A 24,994-nucleotide genomic window follows, 5' to 3' on the forward strand; every position below is an offset into this window, starting at 1 on the left:
TCACAAACTAAACACCACTAACCTTTGAGTCATCAAATTCATTGTGATATTTACAATACTGAATAATTTCACACTGCCAGCAAAATCATAATAATTATATGCAAAATGTTTAATATATTACATAGCCCTTGTGACCATAGCAGTACTCTCAATAATAGCAGTCATTTCAACAAAACTGGAACTACAGTATAGCAATAAAATGCATAGAGGACCATGCTCGCCCGGAAAGTCTGATTGCAGGAGACAGAGAAGCGTATTTCTCTTGCCTCCCTAAGACACGAAGACCACTGCAGACGCCACTGATATAAGTTAATGTCAAATTACACAAACCACAAGGCAAGTTACACACAGGGCCCTAGCTGGCTAGTTAGTAATTTAGAACCCCTAGACTGATTATTCACAGCTTTTTGTGTGTTGTGATGTTGTTTTAGTGCATTGTGTGGAGAGGGTGTATGGCAGGGAAGGCTTAGGGCCTAACAATACCTTGCAATGCACTATAAGTCACTTTGAATAAAAGTCTCTGTCAAATGCATAAATAAATGCATAGGTGTAAATAAAGAAAAAAATAAACATTTTGTTGTGACTGACATTGTATTAAACTGTTTTAAATCTCATCATTCAGATTGTTGGCAGTTTGTTTCTCTAGAGGGATGTCGGTCCAAAGCCGGCTAAGTTTAGTTTGGTGTCCCACAGGGCTCTATTTTAAGCCCCCTACTTTTTCTAGCATTTTTCCTCTTGGTCAGCTTACAGTGGGTCCTTAGGTCATAAGTTCCATTTTTACACAAACCACACTCAGATTTACATTCATGGCAAAGCCTTATGATAGTTCAGCTATTGGCGTTCTGGAACACAAACAATGGAATAAATAATTTAAATCAAATCAAGAGAACTAAATGAATTTAATTCTTATTCCTAGCTTTTACACACACTACAGCTTTATACCTATAAACAAGCAATTAATGATCTTATTTTTAATTTAAGTGTCCAACACTCAAAATACAGCCTGTCAATTCCTACAAACATGGAGTTCTCCAGAGAACATCTCCTTCATTAGCTTATTGAAGCTGACATCCGCGAGCTTCCGTCGGAGGGCCGAGTCATCGTCCAGACAGCAGCCACGCTCATACAATAAATCACTCTTGAGATGTTTCATTACAGCATCAGAAAGAGCCTGCTGTGTGTTTACCCAGCTCTTATTTACTCACTGTCATCCGCTGACTGGCTAGCGGGGCTAAATGTGAACAGCGCTGATCTGAATACAGATCTTGCAGGGTCTGAACTCTCAAAGGGGCTTTCATTGAACACATTGAGATTCTAGCCTTCACGTCTGCCAATCACATCTCCTCCCCTGCTGAGCCACAAAAAAGGCACTTGATGAAAAGGAGGGACATTTTCTATAATTATGAGAAGTAGTCATTTATTCATTACATTTCACATTCATCATATCATATTTCTTGTTACTTTTTGAATTTTATATCTTTATTAGTAAGAATGGGAGTCATCAGAGGGCCCCATTAAAATATATTATCACAATGTTTTAGCCAGAATATGGTGTTATTAACAAAAATTGCTTTCGATCCATTAACATTTTTAGTTTCATAAATATTAATTCATTTAAATAATAATAATTTAAATAAAATGTGTTACTGTTTGATGCTGGGTTTTGAACTAAAGAAGTTCAAAGAGATTTGGAAAGAAAAGTAACGTGAGCATTCTTGCACAGAAAGCAGAGCTAATAATCATATTTTCAGATTAAAATTTTACATAATAAAATATTGATACATGCAGTCCATCAATACATGGTCTCTATGCAAATTAAAGCAATACTGTGCTGTATTGATTTCCCCACATTTATTAAACAGGACAGTGAAAAGATGACAGGAAATCATATGGGTTAAGAGAGAGGGTAAGGACCACCTGTTGAGACTTGGATCGCCCCAAGCGCTATTATGCAACATGTTGAGATGCAGACTACTTAGCTATTGCTGCAGACTCATCCATATATTTTGAAAGTCTCACTGTGTGCTTTTTAATGTTGTTTATATGTCAATGTGCTGTTTTTAATATGTTTCAAGAAAGCCATGTGCAAATTCATCATTCAGCACCCTTGTGGAGTATTTTCTGAATAAAATTGGAGACAATCCCATATCCGTGGTTTAAAATCGCCTTGGTTTTAATGTAACAAACATGTGGCCAATCATATCAACACAGCTGAACGCGTGGATCAGTAGTTTGAGTCATAGATATAATGTATAGATTCTGCATAGACTCGGCGCTTAAACAACTGAAGTCGAGCTGTGGGATTGAGTAGAGGTGGGGACTAATTTGCATATTCAAAGATCCGCATATACTAAATGGGACAAGGGTGTAAAGGTTATATTCAAGCTATTTTAAAGCAGGAAGAAATTACTGTGACAGGTACAACTTTTACATATGCTATTATGATGCTCAAAGATGAGTTTTAAAACTAACTTTCGGAGTAGCTTGACTTTAGTTAAACTTTAAATTAAATTATACATAGGTTGCAGCTGAACCAGAAACCGCCTCTCCAACGCTGCAGTGGACACATGCTGTTGTCATCGCCCGGTGTAACACGTTTACATTAGCGCCAGTATTTGTTTATGTAATGCCTTTCATTAGCTTCTCAGTGTCAGAGGATCTGTGATAGATTAGGGGGATCGTGTGCGCTCATGGAACGCGAGGTAGTGCAGCTTCAGCAGGCCGCATGTTCACGCTCGTCCCCCGGATGCTTGCTTCTAATGAGCCCTTCGCCATGGGAGCCCCCATCCATCTGCCACTTCCATATAATTGGGACCACCAAGCATCCCAGGGCACTCGGCATCCATCTCTCTGTGTGCGGCACCAGAACAAGAGACTGGAGTCAAATTAACACATGAATCACAAACGAGCGTATCGACACTGCTGAGTTTGACCTTTACACCAATCTGATGTACCCGTACGTTCCCGTACTCTGCACCCATCTGCCGAGCTGAAGATCAGTGAGGTGTAGGCCTCAAGAGAGATAACATACAGTTCCCGCCGTGAGAAAAAAGTTCCCGTGAATCAGCAACAACCTGAGATCATGCTGTAACATGAAGACTACGGGTTCACATTAATGGTGATTCAAGACATTAGACGGAATCATCATCAGCAGAATTCATGCGCCAGTGACCAAAACAAATCCATAATCTATTGTGTTTTGCGGTACATTTAAGGCGTATAATGAAATACTTGTACTGTATTTTGGCCACATACTCATCTTCGCTCTTTGGTTTGACTATTTCCACAAGGCACAATGAAAGATTGAAATCACAGGGTCAGGCGTGGGACTTCATCAGTGCTTTTGACTAATAAAAATGTTTGTGTGCGATTCACTTTGTAAAAATTCATATATATTAACCACGGCATGAAATACAAATTCCCAGGCTAAATATCACTTGTAAGATTTTGCAAACTTGTGCTTACCTAAACTGAGAACATTCTGTTTAGTATTTAGCCCCAGATTTTAAATCTACAGAAGTTTAGACAAAACACATTCTTTCATTTGAAAAAGCTAGACAGAGATCAAAGCAACAGAATAGATGTCCCTAGACTGTTTTAAAAAGTTAAACTAGTTTAAAATTGACATGGCATCTTAGTAACATGGAGCTCATAGTGCGAGACTGAATAAACATCAAAATGTGTCGTGACGTCCAAAGGCACCCTGTCTCTCATCCTGACATCAAGCCTGATGCATCTTTACAAAGACAATTTTAAAAAAGCACAGACAGAATGCAGATGAAAGTTCTCACCATGCTAGAAGAGACATTTCTGTGTTTATTGCAAGTTATTGGATGTTCCTGTTTCTACGCTTGTTTTTGTTCCAGCACTCTCATCTCCTCACAATATACATGACAAATCACCTCGCTTCTTCTTCTATTTTCCCTTTCCTTTAGACCACACTTAAACGCCAAATAAAAACACATATCTTTTGTGTGGTTTTGGATGTATTAATTCCAGTAATTTGGAGGATATTTCTGTTCAATGGAAATGAAAATTCCTTATCGCTACTTCATTTGAGTGCAACGCTTTCACTTAAATGACTAGGTCCTAAACAGACGTACATTTGACGCAGTTCTGATGGATTATTTTCCTAATGCATCTAATGCTTGTAAGACTCGCGTGACTCACCCATCATTAAACAGCATAAGCATGGAGCGGAAATTACCGGAATCAGTCATTAAACCTGGAGTTAAACGATTAGAGATGACGTAAACTGCTCGCTGAGATCTGGAATCTGGTGTAATGGAAAACCAGACCAATACTTTTATACATTCTGTAACTGTCAGTAATGTGATTAAAGGCATCCACACATTAGAGTTTTATGCTTGGAACAAATTTATTCTATTAATAGGGATGCGTAAACATGTAGAGGAAAAAATGCCAGGGTTTTATGTAAAAAAATATATAATGCATATTAACTTCATAATAAATTCATATTTTCATTTACACAAATTAATAACTTTAAAAGATTACCCCTCTTTCATAAAAAAATCCCGATAAGTTACTCACCGCCATGTCATCCAAGATGTTTATGTCTTTCTTTGTTCAGTTTAGTTGTACAGCTTCAAAGGGCTCTAAACCATCCCAACCAAGGCATGAGGCCATGTCGCCACTTTATCTAGTAAAGTGATCGTCATTTTCACCAAAAAATAAAAAATATGTACTTTTAAACCACAACTTATGTGTGACGTGCCAGTGCGACCTTACGTATCACCCAATCACATCGAAAGGTCATGCGTTACATATATGAAACGCACACTTGAGGACCACTTTAAACAATAAACCCACACAAAGACATTAATCTGTGTTTATTTATCATACAGCAAGGTCGAGACGGTCCTTTCTCCATACTTGTAAACACTGAACCGATTGTTTCGCATACATCAAACTTTCGACGTGATTACGTAATATGTAAGGTCATGCTGGCGCATCACACAGCCAGTGCAAGATGAGAAGTTGTGTTTTAAAAGTACTTTTTTTGGCGAAAATGACGAACTTTTTGCTAGATTGTTTAGAGTCCTTTAAAGCTGCATTGAAACTGTACACTGTTGAGGTCCACTAAAGTCCACTGAATGTTGAATGTTTTCCTCAAAAAACTTAATTTCTTCTCAAGTGAACAAAGAAAAACATAAACATCTCGGATGACATTGGGGTGAGAAAATGATCAGATTTTTTATTAAAGTGGAATTTTCCTTTAATTCAACCTAAAATTAACCAAAATCGAAAACACTTAAGAATTGAAAGGGAGCAATTTAAAATTTGCCCTACCCATATATTAAACTGACACCTTAGGTTACACACACAAAAAAATAAATTTAACGCATTTCTATCGCTTAAATACTAAAGCAGTGTCCATGTTTACAGGGTGTTGAGGGGTTATGCATCACCAGGGGCGTAGCAGCCATTTTAAAAGTGGGGGGGACAGTATGGTAATGTGACCTAAGCTGCTGTTCATAATAATACATTCTAAATAGAATACCAATTGGCATTTTACAGCACCCTAGTGGCAATTTTGGGAACATGCCATGATAGCTTACATGAACCTATATTTGTGAAATCATACTCACAATTTAAAAATACTGCAGGACTTTGAAACCAATGTGAGACCATCTATAGCATACTTTATTTTTATGAAATAAAGATATTTTATGATAGTTACAATATTTCAGTTACACTACATTTGTATTTTGATGAATATACAGATTACATCTACACTAATTTTATACAACATACATTTTATGAAAATATAGCAATAAAACCTAAATCAATGTATTTACAAGTTTTTTATATTTTCAAGATGGAAGTAAGTTATTTAATCATACATGGCCGTGGGAAGTGGGGGTGCTGTGGGTGCTGCAGCACCCACTGTTGGCGAGAGGAAGATTTTTTTTAAGTAAAAATATTTTGCACAATTGATATATTACTTATGAATATTTTAGGAGATTATTTTTGACACACGTAGGTTATTACGTGTATTTTGGATTTTAATTTCATTACTGTCTGTGCCTACCCATCTCCGTGGCCTCATCCGAGCGCACTTTCTCCGCCTTGCGTCTTTTGAAGACATGGGTAAGCAGCACCATGACCCAGAATAGACTCACACACCTTTGGCTAATGCATGCCCACACAGAAATTCTGAACTGCCTGGGCATTCGTCCCCTAGCTCATGAGAGACTTTGGACTCTATTATACAACCGGCGCAATGCGCGACGCGAGTGTCTTTTGCTATAGTAAAGAGCGCGTTGATATTATGCGCATACAGTATTAACGGGATGACAACGCGGGTTTGCTTATCACATACATGAATGCGAAGCAGCACAAAAACGCTTTTTAATATGAAAAATTAAAGGATTAAAATGTAAAAGATTATTATTGAGTCTCTTGGACATAAATGATGACCGATTATGAGACGTTAGAAGGAGTAAATAGCTGCTTCATCTAAGTAAATAAATGCTTTACTTTAAACGAATGCATCTATTTTTTTTTATTTAAATGCTACCCCACGAATTTATTGTATATAATGACTATGTACCTGTGGATATGGTGAGATGAGAACGTTTGTAAATTCTTTATCTCTTGTTTGTAATAAAGAATAAAAATAAAGAATTTTTAGAGTACAAACCTTATATAAAGCCTAATATATTCTAAAAATGTAATTATACACCATGTATTTTTTTTATAAAAGTATACAATATCAGAACTAAACCCATTATTATTTTTGTTCCATTTATGAATTGTAAGTTAAAAAAAGACAGTAATAGTACTATTTAGTAAAAAAAGATCTATATAAAAATATACTAGGTATGTTACTGTGAGAATATTTTACCACTGTTAATCGACGTGTGATTTAAAAACGAAAGTAAAATATTTTCGTCCGCATGGATATTAAAAATTGTGAAGTTTAATTATTATTATGTTGTTATAATATTATATGTTGTATTAAAATATGTTCTATGTATGTATATCTGAAGTTATAATGAAAGTAATTTTCCCTGGGATTATTCAAAGTATTTCTGCTTCTGATTAATAGCGCATATATTTATCTGATAACTGATGATGTCTGTATGTTTCAGACCCTGGCTGTGTGCACTGAAGTGTATATGACAATAAAGTATTAAAACTCAATGTATTTATTTTTAAAATGTATTTTAAATAGGCCTATAGGCTCATAGGTTTTTTGTTAAAAAAAAATTATTTCACAGCACCCCCTGTTCAAAACATCAAAACTTCCAAACTTTTTACAATTAAACTAGATTATCTTTAATCCTGTTGCTCCATTACTTTAAACTTTGTTTTAAAGGGACACTTCACCCATTTGCATTAATCTTTGTATAGTTAGAACCCCAGTCATGTTTTTGAATGGTCATGCATAATTTTCTCAATTGCCGCTGATACAGGAGAAATACAGATTTCAGTGTTCCACTTCCTTCTTTCAATGATGTAAAAATCATCATTTTGCATCATTGAAAGAAGGAAGTCCAATATCTTTGTTGAGGGATTGAGACTACAAACACCCCTTTTCTCGGTCAAATAGGCACCAAATTCTAAATGTATGTTACATTTCGACTACAAATATGATCCACTTTCAATAAAGATGAATGTTTCTACGGGTGAAATGCTCCTTTAAATCTCTGATTAACTTTAATGTTTGATGAGTTCAAATAGATTTTCTACAATTAAATATGTGGCTAAATCATCAGAAACAGACACCGCGAGCGTGGTGGCACTATTCAAAGATGCGTTTATTATAACGTCTCAACAGAGTGAGTTTGACGGTTTAAAATATTACTTAACGCTACCAGTGACAGCTCCCGATGCTCGTATGCGCTTCTCCTCTGTCACGCGCTCCAGTCAGAAACTGAGAGCATGCAGTGAATAAACGGACACACGGCGGTGCTTCATGACAAATGCGTCGCGTCGGCACATCTTGTTCATTCATTATATCACAATAACTGAGCTTCGCAATATTTCCTGCCACATTGCTTCGTTAATCAATACAATTGATTGTTTTAATGATTGTCAAATGTTTTTATTTGAATAAGATCTTTAGATTACCGATGTATAGTGATTTATAATATAGGCTACAAAAAAATATATTACATTTGCCTGCATAAACTGTTTATTTTCTTTATGAAGGACAACGTCAACATTTGTTGCTGTTTAATTACACCGGCAGATTCATCAGCGCAGATGATGGGTTTAGCATAAATAAGTTTTAATCTATATTATAAGGTTTGTAAGCTGTGTTTAAATGTAAGTGGTGCAACACAACTCGAATTAAAATTAAACTGAGATAAACAAACCATATTTTAGCTCTAAACTCTGCTTATTTTAATCTGTGCAACCCACGCTGAATCCTGCGCAGCGTGAGGAGGTCCATAGTGTATTTTAACTACAGTAGGTTAAATCATAACATGAAAACTTTATCTCGTGATTTGTGTCATCACGACATACTGCAACATTATCTAACGTGTGTTTGAAAAAATGATGTAGGCTAATCGTCCTTTGCTTTTTTCTGGGGTGCATTTTATCCCAGACGGCGTAATAGCAAAAGTAAATGAACAAACGAAACTTCACAAGAGCAACAAGAGATTTGAAGCTCATGCAGACACGCTCTGTGATTGGCTGAATGTTAGTTCACTCAAATCTAAGTAACAAATCAGAGAACACTGTACATGACGCACTGCGCTGTTGCTCGCCAGAGCTCGCATCCGTCTCTCATTAAAAATTTATGACTTCTGGCCACTTTGACGCTTGGTGGCCTTGTGAACGCACAGTAAAAGTGGGGGGGTCGTGACCCCCCCGTCCCCCCCGGTTGCTACGCCCCTGTGCATCACAACCAAGCTACTGTACAAAACAAAAGGACAACAGCAAGCGAATACCTCTACTTTCAGACAAGCATGTCCCTGAGACACCCTGGTCGAGAAAAACGCTTACAGCCTAACTGCTACTACAAAAACTGAGTATGCCGCACAATTGCTTGCAGCTATTAGTATTGATGCTCCTATTATCTTTTTGTCAAGGGCATCGATTACACACTCTACAAAAACAGCTACCGCCACCGAACGACATGTGGTAGTGTGTGTATCTGTTGACATGCTCAGCGTGGTCTTCGGTCGTTGCTACAATGCCTCTCCTGCTTCTGTTGTCCCCTGGTGCGTAGAGGCATCATTGAGCAGACGGCAGCCTGGGGTGCAGTGAACAGACCTCATTGGAGATGAATGGCCACGACGGTGAATATATGCACGCCTCTATGCCTCCACCTTGCCATCACTAGATTCGCCCTCGTCTACTAGAGATCAAGTGTTAGGTAAGACCCCTCCCAGGAGTCCCATCATTAATTAAGCGTGAGATTGTTCCATCGCCCCTGCTTGGTTTTCTTCATCTATGGATGAAATACGATTACATGTCCCTCACCTCTAGGACCCTAGGGTGGCATGCACGGGTGGGGAGTCAAAATAGCACCCTGAACCGATCAGAACGACCCTACATCGGTCACAGCCTGGCCCCTTGAGAAACGAAAAACCTGCCAGCTTCTACGGGTACTTTTCTTGCCATCTATGTTGACAGCGAGGGAGCAGTAAAAGTGAAACCTATGGAAAATGAATTTGTGGGCACAGCATGAATCAAACTGCCTGAGGCTGTGGAAATTGATCTGCGAAAGCTTGTCTTACAAAAAGAAAAAAACGCTTTACAACAACACCGAAACAGAGCTCTTGTTGACAGGAGAACGCTCTCATAAAGGGCTTTTGATTACATATATAAAAGATATCGTTACTGAATAACTTAGGATCAGCAGTATTGCTTTAAATGTATGTCTAAGACTTCATAGATTAAATCAGAAATTTCTTGTTATTTGTTTTACCGTAGCACTATTATAATGGACTACAAAATCTGCAGCTTAAAAGACCTGTGAATCAACACTCCTAAGGGGCCGATCACACAGAACGTGTTAAAAACGTGAGGCGGACCCCACTGCCTTTATTTAATTGACACAGAGGCAGCTGTCCTGTCAATCAAATATTGAAGCTTGAGTGCTCTTTTGCTGTTAACTGTCATATTAGTAGAAAAAGAGGATGCTTGCTCAAACAAGCAGGAGACAGTGAGTAAGTGCAGTCTATGGTTGATCCAAGCCACTGTAAACTTCTGTCATCAGACGAAAGGGCCGCCTCTACCCACATTCGATTGGACAATTGAAAAAATGCGAATGACATTTAGAGTTGACTTTATTTCAACTTAAGGTGCACCGAGCACTCCTGCAAAAACAAGTGCCGTGTTTTTTGAAAACAATTAAAAAAAGACACCTGTCACTGCCAGAAATGCATTCTTTGTGATCCACGCCTAACCCTGGCACCAAGTTTGGACTTAACTGCAACAAGTTAACAATGATGAATAAACTGTACTGTCCATACTAAATATGACACAGCCAATCAGATGTTATGAGAAGCACATTATTGGACCAATATGATGTGGCACCATACCTGTCAACCCTCCCGTTTCCAAAGATTCCCCCGTATTTTGCCATCATTATATACGTAGACGCCTCACCTATTGGAGCTGATGTATCAACGCGGCCGCCATCTTGGATGGGTCCCCAGTTCGCCCCCTGCATTAATTTCTACTGAGTAAGGTTTATCCCCAACTACAATAATCATAAGTCCCGGAATTTTTACTGGATTTTCACATGGTTTGGTTACACGCAAGTAACGTTAGTTACGATGACATAATATTATAAATGGTAAAATAACCAAAATTATTGTTGTGAAAGGTAGTCCCATGCGATCTGGTATCAATATTGCGCTGGTTAATACAACCGTAAGCTGCACAAAATATGGCATACTTGCTCGCTCTCTGTTGACTCCAATTAACTCTGGTGCTAGCATAGAGTAAGGAGACCCAACCAATATGGCGGCGCCTTTGGCTCACGTTCCAGCACGTCATAAGGCATCTACGCAATAATGTCCCTGACTCAAACAACACTCGCTTATAAAACAAGAAGAAGAAAAGCTTCCCGATGCTGGTTGGAGGATGACAAGCCACGTGAAAAAGCTACAACCGTCACACACATTAGCGCACACGTCTGCACAAACTCGCAGATTTTTGGATGTGAAGGCTGATGCTTGTAGCGGGATGTGCATTTTTTGTAACTTTGCATGTAGGGAAGCTCTGCTGTTTGTGCTGCTTAACTCAGAAGGTGTTAAGGAACGCATGCATCTGTGACCTATGTGTATAACAAGTCACTTGCCAAGTCAATAGGTTTCCATTCAAGTCTGTGTGTGTATTTCCACTGACTGCGTTCCGAATCCGTCACAGCTCCGGCCATCCGCAGCCCTCCGGCACAAATACGTAGAGCTTCTATTTTGGCCGGATGCCGGACAGCTCCGCAGAGCGAAGCCATGACTTTATCGCATGATCATACCTGAATTCACGAGATCTCGTGTTGTGATCTGGGCTGGTAATATCCCAAAATGTCTTCTATTGAAACTACTGTTAACTTTTTTATTTTATATGCTAAATTATTCATCCACAAACAAAAATGGCTTAAATCCCCTCTGTATTTTCCATTTTTTCTTACTGAAATAAGATCCATTGTCTCATCTTGAAGACTTGGAATTCGAATTGTCTGAAATTGAACAATGATTTTCTTTTCCTGAATGTATTTGTACTCTTTATATTCGTTAATAAAAAAACGTCATAATGGGCGGAGACAGAACTAGATATTGCACGATCATCATGTGAATTTGCGAGACCTCATGGGTCCTCGTCACTTCAGCACGCAGCCGCTCTGCAACAAATATGGAACTGGTGGGTATTGGCGGAGTGCGGAGCCGCTCCGCAGTTGGTGGAAATCCTGCGTTAGGGGCTCGGTAATAAAATCTGCCAATGGAGTATGAACATTTTACATACATTTTTCTTGAAATAAATGTTTAAGAAAAAAGTAAACTTACAGTATTTCAAGATTTTTTTCTTACCCTATTGAGTTTTTATTTTTTTGCTTGTTTTAAGCACAAAATCACTTAAATGTGATATTTCTTTGTCTAAAAAGTAGACTTAATTTTCTTTTCATTTTGCTCATCAAGAAAATACATCTCAATTTAAGATTTTGTAGTTATTGAAAACAAGAAAAGAATATTAACGTGAAATACTAATTCCTTTGTGTAGTAGTGAAAACGGGGTGGGGGTTAGTGTTCGGGAAATGTCTCTTATTTTGAAATCCCAATGTTGACAGGTATGTGTGGCACACAGAAGGCACAGTTACAGATTACAATACAAACCACAGCAAGCAAAAAAACAGAAAGTGACAAAATGTCCTGTCCTGGTCCAAGACTATCCGGTTGTTAAGTCTGACATCATGCGCCGTTTCCATGTCCAACCTCTCACAGATGTCATGGAGAAATAACAAAAAATCATGGCTATAATACACTCGTATCATAATGAAAAACTACCAAAAACACCCGATCCTAATTTTTATCTCCATAACAAAAAATTTGAGATGACCAGACATTGATTTATGGACGTGGATTTTTTATGAATTATTAATATATTGCCCTCTTTGATTCTGGGAGCCTGAGACTGCAGTTTACACGTGAGTTTATACAATTTTTAGCTTAAATGTTTGCTATGAATAAAAATGCTCATACATAGTTGTTTAAATGTGGTGGCTTGGAGCTGAAAATGGTATTCTTTATGTCATGACTTAACAAGCGAATACTTCTACAGTATGCACAAAGGAGGACATAACATCATAAACCAAATATCTGAGCCTTTGTTTGAAACTTCCTAAAGAACTTATTATTGAAATATTTAATTTTAAAAACTGAACCTTCGCAATATTATTCTACCTTCATGAACTGCTCAGCTCATTTATTACATAACTATCTTTCCCAACTCTTGAGTTTTATGTCATGGCCCTCACACGAGGGCAAAGGGTTCGAATACAGCGTTTCAATGTTGTTCACCCCTTATCCTTTATGTATAGCTGGCAAAAAGGCAAATAAGAAAATCAAGTATTCACCCTCTTGCCTGTAAGTTTGGCTTATAGCTACGGAGGGGCTGGCGGCACACTGATGAAAGCATGCCACATTCGGCATTGACATGAGAGGTTATTATTTCGCTGTGGTTGATCTGTTTAAAGGTGAGAAGAAGATAAGTCTTCTTGGCCTGTCGGTGGGCGATACCCTGGGGAGAGTTATGGCTTTAATATGATGACTGCTGCTACTGCCTCCGGCATCAATGAAATGGTCAGTGTGATTACTTTCTTTGTGAACTAAAGACATTCATTGGCTCCATGTCAGACTGTGTTAAAGAAAGCATTCTTTTATTTAACATAGGGCACTAGGCATAAGCACAGATAGATTACCAAACAAGACAGCTTTGGTCAAAAATTAAAGATCTCAAAAAACAGCTTGTTTAGAAAGATCCTACCTGAATAGTTGGTGGTGAGCGCTGTTTCCGAGTGGTGGTGGTTGACAGGGTGGTGGTGGTCTCGATGAAGGTGGTGGACATCTCCGGGGGCATGGAGGTGGTGGTGCGTGACGGGCTTCTGCTAGTGGGCACGTCCCCCACCAACCTCACGCTGCCGTTTATCTTGATGTTGGCGTGACCTTCAGCTGCCATGTTGAGAACCTTCAGGCCGTTGTAATAGAGACCCGAGAGCTGGCCTTGATACGGCCGCTTTCGGTCATTACCGCCTATCGAGATGGCGGCTTGGGTGTTAAAAATCGTCAGCTGACGACCTGAGGGAAAGACGAGCGAGGATGGATGCTGTCAGAACGGTTCTCAGTCACTATTTAGCCATTTAATGAACTGCGTATCGAACACGTGAGCTTTTTTAAACCAACCAAGAGTAGCATTACTTTACTGCAGTTTCGCACCGATCTGTACCGTCTTCATTGTGAGACGCATTATCATGCAAATGTTTTGGAGCAAATTCCAAACGGCTTTTCATGAGTCAAACGGTTAGAAATAGAAATGGTGAAGAGTCAAATCACTGCAGGCTGATTAAAGCTGTTTCACATTTACAGACCTATACTGCAGTGGGAATATGGAGAAAAGCTCATACATATCAAAGAAATATCATGTTGATTCATGCATGTAGAACCACTAATGGGATTTCAAAGTGGCTTTAGACAGTGTTAAAGGGACTTTATAATCATCTTATGTAGTTTAGGCAATGACCTTTAAACGCATTTAATAATCCTATCGTTATAATGCAAAGGACTTTAATGGTAATTTTGATAAATGCTACACTCCGCCCTTTCATCTCTCTTAAAAGAAAATTTAGAGAGTTGTAGGTCGATTTCATCACCGCCCTAAAACGGCATCAGCAATTGAGTCAGCAAATACTCTGCCGCCAATCTGTTGCCTTTGGAAACGTGATGCATTGTGCGTTCGCTTTCCGCACTATAGGAGATCCAATGAAAAGTTGCAAGCCACTAACTTTAAAGAGTTTAAGTTGGATTCGAGTTAAGTTACCAGTCCCTTTAACTGGTCAATGAACTGATGGAATAACAAAAGAGTATCACAGTCCACATAACAAAATAATACTCAACGAAAATACTACGTAATGGGAGGGGTAAATTATGAAACAGTTTAGGTTAATTAGGGCTGAGGTTGATCAAAAATAGAACGAAACGGCATGACAGGGAGCATGTGAACGCAAACTAAAACCAACGAAAAAACATTCAAGGTTTCGTGAGGGTTACCTTTCTCATGTAGCCAATCTTCGACCGGCCGGGTATATTTGAACGGGATTTTCTTATTAGCCATTTGATAACGCTCAATGTCGCTGTTGCCTTTAAAGTTTGAAAGACATCTTAGCACATTTCACATTTATACACTGTTTAAGAAGGTTTAGCCCTGTTTAAAATGATTTAGCTCTTGTTATCATAGGCAGTTTAGGTTGCATGATTGCTAAGATTGACAGCATTTTTATCACTTAGTAACAGGTTAACACATACTGTAGCTATTATTACAATAATCACACAATACATTTAGATTCTGGGTCTCGTTCACTAACCGTGAACCGTATAAACGTGTGCGAATGCTTCCGGCATGATCACTGATGCACAATTCACATTTTTTATGTAACAAGATTGATCCATGATAGGTTTTACAGTATAAAGCTTAGCTTTTGATTTTTAAGAATGGCACACCTGGCCTTATTTGATTTAGCTAGATTTTGTTATCCGTGTTCTCAAGTGACATTAGCGCATCTTTAGGGTATGCAGGTATATGTTTGCCGTGCGTGATGAAGAGTTGTACATGAGAGCATGTGCAGGAGATCCTTATATACGTATAAATAGCTTGTGTATTTATCGTGCCAATTACTTATGCTAATGAAAAACTGTGGGCATGTGCTTTCTCATTAATCCAGATTCATCAACATCCGTACTAGGGTGTCAACAAAATTATGCGCGTACGCACCTGTTGTGAATCTTTGTGTTCGCGAGAACCCATTTCTATTGCATTATTAGTGAATGAGACCCATAATGACAATACACAGACAACCTTCAAAAGTGAAATCTATTCAGAAATTCATTTAAAACAGAAGAATTCCCACAGAGCTGCTGCAAGAGGACGATTTCAGCAAAGCAATCTTTAAAATAGGGTGTTACTCTTTTCCCACTGGACATCACATGCTTTTACATTTCAAGGGGCCGAGGAACACTTTACGGACTCTTTGTGAGCGAAAGACAGAAGGAGGATTGAATGGAAAAGCGAGAGAAAGAAATAAAAAGAGATAATGTGTAGAAGCTCTGAACCTGCTGGGAAATAAGGCTTGTGATGACACAGATTTGAGGCAGATACTGCATACAGATGAGATCATTACCAGCCTGGTGTGAAGCCTGCTGTTGCTGCCGTTTCTGGGGTCCCTGGAAGCCTGCGGAGACGCTGGGCCACTGGTATATTCTGACATTATATGGACTCGGTTGCATCTCTTTGTCTGATTGAAGTGAGATTGTAGGGCTGTTGAAGGGAATTTAACATCTGCCATCTTGGATGAGCTCATGTTGTACTGCACTTTATGCAGTGTATGCTTGAACTAGTTCATCAAATATTGGAGCTTTTCACCCTTCATTTGCATGAAAGTTGGTCCTATTGAGTAAAACTTTAACTTTTTATTTGCAAAGCGAGATCTTTAACCGAGCAGTTCACCAGACTCAACTTTTTCTGGATTATACGTTTTTGCCCTCCACTGAAGCCCCTAATTTAATTGTCTTTTGTTATCAATCACCGCTTTTTTCTCCAACATCAGGCACGGCACACCTACAAACCCTTCTCTTACCAGAATTTTAGGAATCGTGCTGATAGAATACACGCGGTGACGTTGCCACTCAGGATTGGTTACTTCTTCTCTCTGCAGCTGGTAAAGTGCATTATCACAGATCAGGTAAAAAGTAAAATAAATGTATAAATGATCATCCTCCATAACACTCGCTATTTACATTGCATACTGGCAACTGAAGACAAGTTGGTATGACAATCCAAAGGACGCTATGATCAGCACCACAGTGGAAAATGAACCCATAATTGTACCGGCTCGGTCAGATCGGCACCCAATGAAACGCTTACACAATAAGAGCGCTTTGATACGGTGGTGGAAAGGTGCCTTCAGTATTTGCATTTTCAACATTGCATCTTTATCTATGTTAAGCACTTTGCACTCTAAAAAAAAATGCTGGGTTATTTTCAACCATGCACTGGGTCAAAAAATGATGAGCCCAGACCGCTGGGTTGAAATTTAACCCATTCTGGTTAAATTTAGTCCTGGAAAAAGACTGGTTTATTCATACACAAGTTGATCCACACAAATTAATCCATACACGGGTTCGGGTATGGCAATTTGGCATCACCAATTCACCTAACTTGCATGTTTTTGGTCTGTGGGTAGAAACAATTTAAATGTAAATGAGCTGATCTCTGCACCAAATGGCAGTCCTGTGGTTGGATAGTGCAGATTAAGGGGCAGTATTATCCCCTTCTGACATCACAAGGGAAGCCAAATTTCAATGACCTATTTTTTACATGCTTGCAGAGAATGGTTTAACAATACTAAGTTACTGGGTTGATCTTTTTTACACTAGGTTGATAAAAGCACTGGGGACCCAATTATGGCACTTAAACATGAAAAAAAGTCAGATTTTCATAATATTTACTTAAAGGGCACCTTTGATGCAATGAAAAATTCTAGATTTTTGTTGTACCATGAAAATACTGGCATAAAGGTTTGAAATAATATGAATGTATGAGATATATTGGGGGGGTGGGGGGTAAACAGTTTTTTTAAAGTTCAAGGATATAATGCGTTTCCTCACTCCAAGCTGGGAAAAAATGATACCTTATAGAAAGGTCTCTGTAGATACAGTAATGGGAGAAAATACCCTACAGCGCATGAGAAAAAATGTAAAAAGGATTTCAAAAGAGCAAAGTTACTCAACACACTAAGCTAAATAAGCCACTGAGTCACAGCGAACATTTTCACAACTTCAGAAAAAGCCAAAGTCCAAAGAATGAAAGTGCTATTCAGAAACACAAAGCTTCCACAATGACGAGATGTTAAATGGACGAAGCCGGTGGCCATTTCAGGCCTTGCTTTTCTTGCTCTTTTCTATTTAAATAGGCAGAAAAGGGGCTTCAAAGCGGTCAGGTTAGTGCTGGCTAAGCAGGGGGGGACGTGGGCGAGGTAAAAGCAGGCGAGGGGGGGTTAATAAGTAGCTTGCAGGGCTGCTGACGTCTTTGATCCAAATGGGCGGCGAGTGCGAGCCCCGGAGATGGAGTGGCTCTACTGGATGGAGGCCTGGATGCAGCCGAGATCCAGAAGAGCTTGAGGGATTGACTCATTTTAGAGATCAGACGCTTGGCCAGCACTCTGTCTCTCTTGTGTTCCTGTGAACACATACACGATGGTCTTATAGTGCAGCATTTTAACCTCTAAACAAGGTTAAATCAAAATGGCCATTATCTTACGAAAATATATTCAGGTCAAATTTCACCCCAAAAGATAGATGCTATTTTTAAAACCATATATATCAACACAATTTAGCAATATTTTCCCACAATACTCATTACACAAAAAAGCGTATTTTAAGGGTGTTCATTTCATTTAAGTAACCCTCTGTTAGTGTTATTGTATGAAAGTCACATAATAACATTCCACTTGTGTGTTGCCATTTTTGTCCCTTCATTTCACCCTATTCAACATCTTGTGGGATGTGGCCAAGTCAAATCAAACTACAACTTGGGAACTGACAGCCAGTTCATCATTTCTGTACAGCCCAGTGCTGTACAGTACAACCCTGTAGTGCAATGTTTCCTTCTTCCTATTAGCTCAGAGCAACAGAAGCGCTCAATCAGTGGGACACATCCAACAAGCCAATAGTGTCTGTTTCTGCCCATAGATCTGCACGTGTAAGTTTCCCTCTAGAACAATATCTGAATCACTCCCCTCAGATGGCACCGCTTTAGTCAAAACAAATGCTGGCGTGGTGTCAGTACGTTCTCTGTCAGTGCCAATGATCTGCGGCAGGGGGACATCAACAGATGCTGAATGCATACAAACAATGCGAGAACAAATTTGGCTGCCAATTCATCATGGACCTGCAGAAGTCTGCAGTATAACGGAAAGTCCAGAATGGGAAGCGTTCATCCTCGGTGGAGCAAAATGTAACCTTGAAGGTTCTATGTCGGGAAAAATTTCTGCATAATGTGCTTTGTAAAACGAGAGGTCTTTCATTTATTGGATGCATAGCTTACTATGGAGTGTGCTCTGGTCTGTATTTCTGACTTTATTTAGGAAGGATGACATAAGACATGAATATTTTTAACCTGCATCTTCAGGTTTGTGGCATTAGCACGGCAGGAGAAATTGTGCCCCTCCGTTGCATAATTGTATTTCAGGAACCACAATGTGATTTGTCATGGTCTCTGTATCCAGCTGAGGTTTCCACTGAAGCATTTTCTCTCGCTGTTGCTTATTAGCAGGATATCTGTGTGTGAGCTCTGCACATCTTCTAAACATTACCACCATGTTTAGTGTTATTAGTAATGTAGCCAAATAAATTTAAGCTCACATACAAAACGCTGTTTCTGCTTATCTCATGTTAATCTTAAGTAAGTACCTTAAGTTAAGTTACATCCTTCAAATCTGCGAAGAGTCTTTAGTTTTATCAGATTTATAAAAGACAGATCAGCTCTACTGATTCTTTCCGAATAAATCCTGGAGGTTTACCCCAGGCGGAGCGAGTCACGAGCACAAAAAAACAAAAAAATTATCCCACTATCTCTGCATACAACTTATGATTCACTACATGTTCGTGTCATTTACATCACAAACACTTACTTGCCGATTGCCAACAAAACACAGACATTTGATGCAGTTTTACTTACCGCCTGCGATTCATGACCCAGTTGGGTTATATCCATTGTTTCCATAAGATTGGAGCCTTTGGAAAGCTAAACATTAATTCAGCTTAAATTTCCCTCATAAATAAAAAACACTTTCCTGGTGACGTTGATTTTGTGTCAGCTCTTGGTTGGTGTGTGTGCGCGCGCTATTCTGGTGCCCATATAAGGACTTCCACTGTACTTCCTGCACTGAAATTGCCCATAAAAGAAATAAAGCAAGATTATTACATATTAATCTTTTATGTTCAAACTTTCTGAAACTTGTACGAATCCTGGTGAAGTGCATTCAACACAGAAATAGTGTCATACGTCCAACTGCTTTTTTGATATTGCCTATTTTTAGCATGAGGAATCCAACTCTTTAACGGTGTTAATAAGTCAGAATGCATGAAAAAGCTTTAGACCCCTCCCCCTTAATGCATTACAACATGCTCATGTCAACATTAATTTTGACTTACATGCAGCATTTTTCTTAAATCAACATATATATTTTAGGTTACTCCAACTTAAAAAACTAAGTTAAACAACTTCAACTTGCTTTTATAAGTTATGTCAACTTATCACAGGTCAGAACTTAAAATAGAAGCTTGAATTGACTTCATGCTGCATTCTTTTTACAGTGCAGTAATCCAAAACAGGAACATGTTGTAGCTATGCTAACATTTTTCACGTTTGGTTAACCTAATATCTCACAGAAAATACATTTAAATTTGAACAATTAATCCTGGTCCAGACTGATTAGCAGTCGTTTTTTTGTAGGCAGGTGGTGCTGGGGAGCACTTAATGGTTTGCTACAATTTCGCTATGCTTTTTACATCGCTGTTCATGATATTATTGCCAATTATATAGTGCCAAAATTCTGCATTTCTATAACTACTTCTTCCTTTAAGGGCCATTTCTATGTACTGTAAGATGGAAAGGTATGTCGAGTTTAATATGACATCTGTTATTTATGATATAAGTTGACTATATGTATAAAAATATACTATTTTAATAGATTATAATCTGTTTATGAGGTAAATGTACTGAGCACACAACGTACCACCCTAAAATAAACCTTATATAACTTTTATAAAAATTATAAACAAGGGTACTCTATATACGCGGTATCTACAAAAGTATATACAAGTTTGGTCCTCATATCAGAGATGTCCAAAATTATATTTTATATATAAAACTTCAGTAGTCGGCGTAGTGTGCTTCAAAAGGCGAGACGCAAGTTGTGCGACAGTGATTAACTTCATGCCTTCGTAAAAACCTTCTGATTCGCGCAGCACAGTTATGTAAACGTCTGAGCGGCATAAGCGATAGATCGACTAAGCAATATGAGTCCCAAGCGACTTAAAATAAAAGCCCCAAACTTAACATTACAATGGGCTGGAGTGTTGAAAGAGAGAACGTGTACTTCCTGTTTTCTTGCATCCTAATGACAAAAGTGTGCTCGGGCACAGATGGATAAAAGTCCAGTGGTGTGCGAGTAGGGGAGTTGGGACAATCGCTCGGGCACAGTTCAGTCTTGTTATGTATAATGTGAGTGTGCTCTTAATGTCTTGATTTTTAATTTCAGAACCACAACGCTTCTTAAGTACACAATGGTTCAGGGTTATAACTAAATGGTAATAAAATATGAAACAAGGTACAAGAAATAGAATTGAATAAAGACATTAGATCAGATACAAATAAAATGTACACGTAAAATAATTAATCAAGTTTAGAAATGTGCTTGCAATAATAATGACTGACAAGATTATAAAATCTCAAATAAATTAATTAGTTGAGGCAGACTGCAAATCTGTATCTCTGAAGTTGATTTCCCAAGCACCATGCTTCTGATAGAGGTGCTTAACAATGCAAATGTTCAGTCACAGACCATTTGTTGCAAAGTTTCATCCATGCAGTAGCTTGTACAATCATTATACAGAAAAGCTGTGTTTCAACTAAGACAGCAATATAGAAATCCTGGAGGGAACCAAATTGACAGGTTTGAGAATTGTATCCAATGAATCTTATCAGATCTTTGCCTAAACCTAAATGATTTCTACACGACAATTTCGGATGACATTAAAAGGAAGCCATGTCTCCCGTACGATCCTAAAGCAATTGTCACAGACAGAGCACAGCCTCAACTACTGCCACGTCACCTACAAGACAGCCAAGGAATTACCGAAAGCCTGATGGAAAGATAAAAGGGTTATTGAAGGTGGCAAAAAAGTTTCCAGTGACCCAAAGGAGGAGCGCGACCCTCCTGCTGCCCTTCCATTAGCTTTTCTGCCACCTGTTTCTTCAGAGTAAACACAGACACAACGACCAGAGTCCATCAACTGAATCTGTGCGCAATACGCTGTGACACAGGCAACTGGAGAACGCTCCTCTTAGCTCACACAGATGGAAAATGCGAATCATGATAGGAAATCAAAGCTTCGGATGAAATGATGAAACGCAGCGTGGATGACCTTGCAGAGCCCATTTGGATGTTGTCCAGCTCTGAATCTCTAAAAGGTTTGACATTAACAAACTGATTTGACGCTTTTGTGAACAAAGTCGTAAAAATTAACGGTATATGAGCGCTTGCAAGGTTAGGACACACAGACATCTAAAATGGATAGTTCGCAGAAAAATGAAAATTATTTCCTCATTTACTCAACCTGATGTTGTTGAGTTTCTTTATTCTGTTAAACACAAAGAAGTTTGATAAATAATAATAAGCACACAGTTGACGGCACCCATTGGCTTCCTTATGGAAAAACAAAGACTATAGTTTGTTTATCCGGGGTAGCAGTGGAGTTGTGCAGTTTCTATATGTAGGATGTAATACTACTCTATAGCTACTCAAGATTAAGATGAGATAAGAAGAAACACTGTGTTGTGTGAGCTTTAAAGTATACATTAGATATTTGCATTGGCTAAACTGAGAAATCATGGGTATGCGAAAGTGCTCAAGCCATGCAACGCATCTGTGCTGATAAGGGTTTATTGAGCAAGCCACGAGCACGGAGAATCACTGACGCGAAACATTTCAAGTGCAATTCAGTCGATGAGTCTGAATCCTAGCCTGTAATTACTCAAGAGATGGCACAGCCTTTAACGGAGAAACTCAAATCAATAATTGTCAAATTACAAGCACTGAATGTCCTCCATATTACTAGCATTTGAGCGTGTGTATGAGGACGACAAAGAGGCAGGGTGAAATAATGAGAAAAAGAGGAAATGACCAAATCTGCAACTGAAAAATGGCTGGAGAGATAAAAGACTAAATGTCATTACAGGCAGAGCCTTAATGAAAACTAGACTCAAATTCTCAGTTTGATTCAAAGATGTTTAACGGAGGCCAATATGTAGCGTCATTGATCGAATTGAGAGTGCAGATACATCTGGATGATCGATCGGTGTACTGTTGTCCAATGACGGTGTATATTTTACCAACATTAAGCTGCTGATCATACTGTAGATGGTGAATTTTTCTCAGGGAGAAATAAACAAGCATGAAAGGCTATGATTAAAAAAGCATCCTACCTTCCCACTTTGTGCATTGTGTAGTATGCATGAAAAAAAAAACTGCAAATATACCGTTTGGAATAATGCATGCCGCCTATACAGCGTGGCTATGACAGTGACAAATGGACTGGAAGCAGCAATAACCACAATTTTAACATATCTGCCCTGAGTGGAGATATATTTACACAAAATTCAATTAAAGGGACAAAACAAATCTATCTTTTTTTCAAGGCATGATAGCTGGACACTGCAGAGTCAAACATAAAACATGGCGAGCTCATGAGACAATGCAGCTTACTACTTCTTTTTTTAAAGGATTATTGCGACTATGTGTCATTTAAAAGAAGTAAACACTATAAACTGAACAGTGTGTATGAATGGGTTATGTAAGCTGGTAGGTTATGTATGATTTTGATGGTTTTCATTTTTTTCACAACCTCAACCTTAAAGGAACATGCCCATATTTTGGGAATTTAGCTTATTCACAGTATCCCCCCCAGAGTTAGATAAGTCCATACATACCTTTCTCATCTCCGTGTGTGCTGTAACTCTGTCTGACGCAGCCTCCGCTAGCTTAGCTTAGCACAAAGACTGGAAGTGAATGGCTCCAGCTAGCATACTGCTCCCATTAAGTGACAAAATAACACAAAGATTTTCCTATTTGTGTGTTGTGATTTGTATAGTCACAGCGTTTACAAATAACAAGGTGATATGAGCAGTGTTGGGAACGTTACTTAAAAAAAGTAATTAGTTATAGTTACTCACTACTTGTTCCAAAAAGTAACTGAGTTAGTAACTGAATTACTCTATAATAAAAGTAACTCGTTACCAGGGAAAGTAACTATTTGCGTTACGGTTAAAAAAAAGTTGCTATATGTCAAAGAATTTGTATTTTTTTTTAGCAGTTTTCACATGTCAGTTGAAATGAGTAGAACAGACAGGTGTTCGTACATAACTTTCCATATTTATTGCACGTCAACAGACAGCAAGAGTTTTATCCTACACTTCAAGTATTATCTTTGTAAGAAAAGTAAACAAGTTACACCATATAAAGTGCATTTAACTTCAGCAAACTAAATTAAATCAAACTCTCTCAACCTGAGACAACTGGTCAAGTAAACAACCTGTACTTCCAAGTGTTTTGTTCACAAAAAGTTAACTTTTAAACAACAAAAAGTGTGTTTGCTCTGTAGTCGTATTCTTAATTAAATAAATCAAACTCCCAATGTCAGACAACTGGTCTGGTAGACATTCTGTACTTCAGGTATTTTCTTCAAAAGTAAACAGTTAAATAATATACAGTAAAGTGTGTTTGCAATAACTGTAGCAAATTAAATAAATCAAACTAACAACCTGAAATAAATAGTCTGGAAGACATAGGCTGCTGTATTTCGTTTTCTTCATTAAAAAAGTAAACAGTTTAACAATATGATTCATTAAATTAGAGTTGCTTACAACGGATGTCGACAAAGTCTTCGCTCCCGGACATAATGTACACATTACATGCACATTTATGCCAACTTTTCATCGCATTGCTCCTCCTGACTCGCCATATCTCTTCTGCTACCGCGAATCTCTGTTTAGCTGTTGCGTGTGTGTGGGTAAATTCCAAATGCCGTTTGTGCGCCCTTGAAGGGCACTTCGCGAAGGGGATGTAAAATCCAAATAAACAGAAAAAGACGCTGTATTTTATCACCAAGTGTATTTTAATTAGCCACACTATGAGACAACATTGCGCAACTTTCTCTAGAGTTTATACATCAAGAGATTTGATCTTCGAAGGGAATAGGGCATAGTGATCATCACTTTCGGTTGGAATTCGCCCTGTGTGTGTGTGTGTCGCCGCAGGCGCGTGCGCTGGCATGTGTAAAACAACATTGGCTCTGATTGGCTACCATAAAACACATTACTCTGCCTTAGCCAATCATAATAGCTTATCTCGTTATTAACCTACCTCCTCACTAGCTATGTGAGCCAGGGTTGCGTTTGCATCACACAGTTTATCAAGTCAGTGCATAGTAACGCACCGCATTTAACGTCCGGTAACGTT

At 38.5% G+C, this 24,994-nt stretch overlaps 1 protein-coding gene across 7 annotated transcripts in view; it reads right to left on the minus strand.

Moving 5' to 3' along the window:
- Positions 1 to 24,994, minus strand: part of nrxn3b (neurexin 3b) — a 398,467-nt gene that overhangs the window by 39,685 nt on the left and 333,788 nt on the right. For 4 of the 7 annotated variants that reach the window (XM_065268754.1, XM_065268752.1, XM_065268751.1 and 1 more), the window contains one exon: positions 13,468 to 13,778. In XM_065268754.1, coding sequence (XP_065124826.1) covers positions 13,468 to 13,778 — 311 coding nt within the window. Of the gene's footprint in view, positions 1 to 13,467; positions 13,779 to 14,747; positions 14,838 to 24,994 lie in introns of all 7 variants that reach the window. The other 3 variants (XM_065268757.1, XM_065268753.1, XM_065268755.2) reach the window with 1 other exon arrangement.

The sequence above is a fragment of the Paramisgurnus dabryanus genome, chromosome 12 (genome assembly GCF_030506205.2).
Source record: "Paramisgurnus dabryanus chromosome 12, PD_genome_1.1, whole genome shotgun sequence".
In the NCBI taxonomy this organism is placed as follows: Eukaryota; Metazoa; Chordata; class Actinopteri; order Cypriniformes; family Cobitidae; genus Paramisgurnus; species Paramisgurnus dabryanus.